At 39.8% G+C, this 5000-nt stretch overlaps 1 protein-coding gene across 1 annotated transcript in view; it reads left to right on the top strand.

The window, feature by feature from the left end:
• The window catches only part of LOC115227567 (von Willebrand factor A domain-containing protein 3A-like), a 76641-nt gene that overhangs the window by 15013 nt on the left and 56628 nt on the right, over positions 1 to 5000 (top strand). Inside the window, 4 exon segments of the mRNA XM_036500724.1 lie at positions 1064 to 1153; positions 1575 to 1629; positions 4047 to 4148; positions 4898 to 5000. The exon segment at positions 4898 to 5000 is cut by the window's right edge and continues 4 nt beyond it. Coding sequence (XP_036356617.1) covers positions 1064 to 1153; positions 1575 to 1629; positions 4047 to 4148; positions 4898 to 5000 — 350 coding nt within the window.

A 5000-nucleotide genomic window follows, 5' to 3' on the forward strand; every position in this document is an offset into this window, starting at 1 on the left:
GTGAATATGGTGGGTGGGGCGTCGTTTCCCATTCAAACTGCTCCAGCCTTTGAAATGTCATCCGCGCTGTATTTGGCCGAGCATTATCCTGATGGAAGAACATCTTTCGTCTTGAAACCAAAGATGGTCGTTTTCCTTCTGGCGCTGACTTTAGCCACTCAAGCTGCTCACACAGCATCTCTCTTGGTTTGGGTTTAAAAGTTCAAACTGGACTAAACCTTTCATATCCCACCAAACAGATAACAACACCTTACATGAGTGAAAACTTTCTTTAGCCTCAGGTGCAGGTGTTTCTCCTTTCCCTACTCACTGTCATTGGTGCTTGACGATTTTATAGAGAACCCATTTCTTGTCACCAGTCTCTATTCAGCCCAAAACAAGGATCATTTGTGAGACGTGACTGCAAAGAAGAGCACACATTCACTCTCTGCATGTGATTAGACATGGAAATTTTGTGAGGAACCTATTGACCCAATTTGCTAACTTTTCCAATGGCACATGGGTGTCAATGAATGGTTGAATGTGTCTGTGTTTGTCCCCCCAACATCGCTTGACAACTGATGCTGGTGTGTTTACGTCCCCGTAACTTAGCGGTTCAGCAAAAGCGACTGATAGAATAAGTACTAGGCCTACAAAGAATAAGTCTTGGGATCAATTTGTTCAACTAAAGGCAGTGCTCCAGCATGACCACAGTCAAATGACTGAAACAAGTAAAAGAGTAAAGAGTAAAGAGAGTATATATCTATATGTTCACACACACAAACACACACACAAAACATCATGCTGTCAAAGAAACTGCTATATAACCACTCATCGTACTAGAAATAGCAGCCAGATCTTCCTTAAATCGTACCCAACAAACTTTAAAAAAAAACATGAATATTGAAAAATGGATGGAAATATCTTGGAAGATAGGATCTGCTGGGTAAAAGGGGTTTATCTAGTTCCCACCAATAACAACAACAGCAACAAGGTAGGAAGGATTTGAAGGGGGTTTGTCCCTGACTGTTGGTCCATTGAGACCCCTCATCTAACAGCGTCCTTGTTTGTTTTACCGTGTTAGACCCCAGGCCGACCCATCCACGGGACAAGCTTCACACTATGTGGCGTTCAACCCTCTGGACATCGTGACCTTTCAAGAGAAACTCAACCTGTAAGTAGCTTCTACCTCCTCCCTCTCCTCCTCCTCCTCATCATCATCATCATCATCACCACAACCACCACCACCACCACCACCACTACCAGCATCACCCCACCACCACCACCATCACCCCACCACCACCACCATCACCCCACCACCACCACCATCATCATTATCATCACCATTACCACCACCACCCTCCCCATCCCACCGCCACCTCCACCACCACCATTATCACCATCATCATCATCATTATCATCACCACCAGCACCACCACCACTTCCACCACCCCACCAAGACGATGATGATGGTGCTGATGATGATGATGCAAGCCATCATTTCGATCCTCCCTCTTCGCCGTGCATACGATCCCTTGCCCTGCCTGCACGTTGTGTCTTGTGCCTCTCATCTATGTCGTCTGCTTGTTTTGCAGGGCCATGAAGAGTTACCAGCAACGAATCAACTGGCTCCTCCAAGGAAGCAGAAAGGTGAGTCCCAAATACTGAAAAGGGGGCAACATTGCCTGAGGGGACCTCTACAGGTAGGCCTGTGTGGTTAAGCAGTCATGCTTCTCAACCACATGGTTTTATGTTCAATCCCACAGTGGGGGGCACTGATAGCCCTGGGTCTACCAATAACCCCTTGTGGAAACTGTGAGGAAGCCCATTATGTATATATGGGTTTATGTGTGTGTGTGTGTGTGTGTGTGTGTATTCTTTTATTTGTTTCAGTCATTTGACTGCCGTCATGCTGGAGCACCTCCTTTAGTCAAAGAAATCGATCCGAAGACTTATTCGTTGTAAGCTTAGTATTTATTCTATCGGTCTCTTTTGCCAAACTGCTAAGTTACTGGATGTAAAGCTACAGTAGCATCCACCCTTAGTGGTTAGCCACATTTAAGTGGCAAATATACTTCATATATATATATATATATATATATACATGCTACATTACATGGTGATTTGTAGTGAAAAATATGAAAAGGAAAACAATAATTTTATGTTGGACAATATATATATATATATTTAACTTATGATGAAAGTAAACAAAGTTTGTTTTTAGAAGCGTTGAGATGTATTGAAAGATACAGAAATAAATTTTTTATTCTCAAACGTGTGATAATGCTAATAAAATAGCATGAACAGGATAAATTATCCATACAATGCAGGATCACAGGGATATGAGTTCAAGTCTCATGGCTGGCCAGTGACATATTTTTCTGCAATGTATGGATAATTTATCCTGTTCACGCTATTTTATTAGCATTATTATTGGTTTAAGAATTAAAAATTTACTTCTGTATAAATATATTTTTACATACTAGTAATAATAATAAAGAAAATGAAGAATTTGAACATCCAGACTTTCCGTTTGGTTTCATCATATCATCATCATCGTTTAACATCCGTTCTCCATGCTAGCATGGGTTGGACGGTTCAACTGGGGTCTGGGAAGCCAGAAGGCTTCGCCAGGCCCAGTCTGATCTGGCAGTGTTTCTACAGCTGGATGCCCTTCCTAACGCCAACCACTCCGTGAGTGTAGTGGGTGCTTTTTACGTGCCACCTGCACAGGTGCCAGGGGGGTCTGGCATCGGCCACGATCGGTTGGAGCTTTTTACGTGCCACCCGCACAGGTGCCAGGTGAGGCTGGCATCGGCCACGGTCGGATTGGTGCATTTTACGTGCCACCAGCACGGAAGCCAGTCGAGGCGACACTGGCTTCGGCCACGATTCGGGTGGTGCTTTTTACGTACCACCAGTCTAGGGGTCCTATGCACAGCTTATCAAAGATGCACAGTTGCTGAGATAAACATCAAAAACATGATTCTGAAAGAACTTCATCAATTATCTGAAGTGTCTTTCTCTATGAAACATTCAAATTATTAATTCCATAAACCAAATTATAATAATAGAGTATAGAACTTCTCTTGGCAAACAGTTGTCATATACTGACAGCTGATTAAATATTAATTCTAGTTTCTGAAAATTAAACAAATGGACACAAAATCCCACCGAATAGGACATGAGTCTAAAATTCCCACCAAATAGGACATGAGTCTAATTCCCACCGAATAGGACATGAGCCTAAAATTCCACCGAATAGGACATGAGTCTGTCTCAGTATAACTAAGCAAATACATAAACTCACAGTGCTGTCATGCTTAAGGCAGAGAACTATATTCCATGGGTGTTTAGTTATAGCTAAATATTGCTGATGAATCAACATGAAGCTATGATCTAAAAAATGCTTTACATAAGCATTGTAACATCTGGTGAATTATTCCAGTTTGATGACATGAAAGCAGATGGCATATTTTCCTGGCTAAGCATCTCTCTATAGCAGGTAACATTCTACGGATCTAGTATTTATTTCTCCCTAAAGTTAGAGGAAGAATAAGACATTCTGCCCAGAAACACAAGGAAATTATTGCAACAGCAAGTAGTCAATACGATTAACCATTAACTAATCTCCCTTTAGTAATTATCCAATATGTGTTTCGATCATATCAACTGCAAATTGCTACTTATTTATATGCAGTGATGTATGCATAGTTTGTATGATCTCTTCGGGATGAAAAAATATGTAATTGTTCAAGGAGTAATTCTCCTTGTTATTAGTTTAAATCAGGCTTGGTAGTGGTTGCTCAATGATGAGTTGCTATTCACACACACACACACACATATTAATAAAATAGTATATTTACATAGTCGACCGGTTTCACTTGTGCTAATCATGACTAAGTAGTTAGTGATAATGATACAATTTCGTGCTATCATAATAAGTTTTCATTATATATTTGTAGTAGGAATATATTTGTACATGTATATACACATATATGTGTATCAAAGTACTCAGACACTAATATGTACACATGTATAATAATATTCTGCAAATATCTTTCCAGGTGTTTGGGGTGTCAACAGTGAGGAGTGTAGCTGTGGCTGTTGACTGTTCCGGTCACAACACTGGTTATGGTCGACTGGAAACTCTGCAACAGTTTCTTCTGGTTCTTCCTATTCTTTTCTTACCAATTTTTATTTTTGCTTTTTGTATTCCTATCTATGCTTGAGTGTTGTACTAAACCATTAGCATTATTTACATTATTTACATAGAAATCTCTAAAAAATTCGTTATTACCGTATTGGTCCAATTTCGGGGTTAATTCATAAGAAAATTTTCCCCTCTTCAGCGGCAAATACGCGAGATGTGCCGAAGATTTTTCTATTTTGGATATATTTGGGGTACTTAAGTCTGCTCAAGGCTTAGTGCTTGCTTTTTCCATGGGTGTGAGTAGGTATTTCACTTATATCTCGCATATTTGCCGCTGAAGAGGGGAAAATTTTCTTATGAATTAACCCCGAAATTGGACCAATACGGTAATAACGAATCTTTTAGAGATTTCTATCAGTTTGTTTCGAGACGCATAAATTATAATGGTTATCAATAATTTTTTGTTTCGGCATATTTGGCATTAGAATTTTTCTTCTGCCCTTATCTTGTAAATTATATATATATATATATATATATATGTATGCATGTATGTATGTACACACACACATACAAATGAGTCGAGCTTCGGTTTGTTGAGAGAGCTAATTTTTTTCTTCACTCTGTAAATTACATAAAAAGTCATTCCCAAATTCTTTCGCCTGTTTCACATTTGACCGAGATTAATCTTGGCTCCACAAATGTCGAGTCTGTTTATTCCCATTTATTTATTCTTTTTCTTCATATTTTGTTTTTCTTTCCATTTAGCAATTGATAGACGAGCAGCTCTGCAAGAAATCTTCTTTCTACCTGACATCGTTTGGCTCAGGAACGCAACCTCTTTGGTCAACAAGTCAGCAAGTTAATCCGA

Source organism: Octopus sinensis, linkage group LG2, assembly GCF_006345805.1.
Source record: "Octopus sinensis linkage group LG2, ASM634580v1, whole genome shotgun sequence".
Classification (NCBI taxonomy): Eukaryota; Metazoa; Mollusca; class Cephalopoda; order Octopoda; family Octopodidae; genus Octopus; species Octopus sinensis.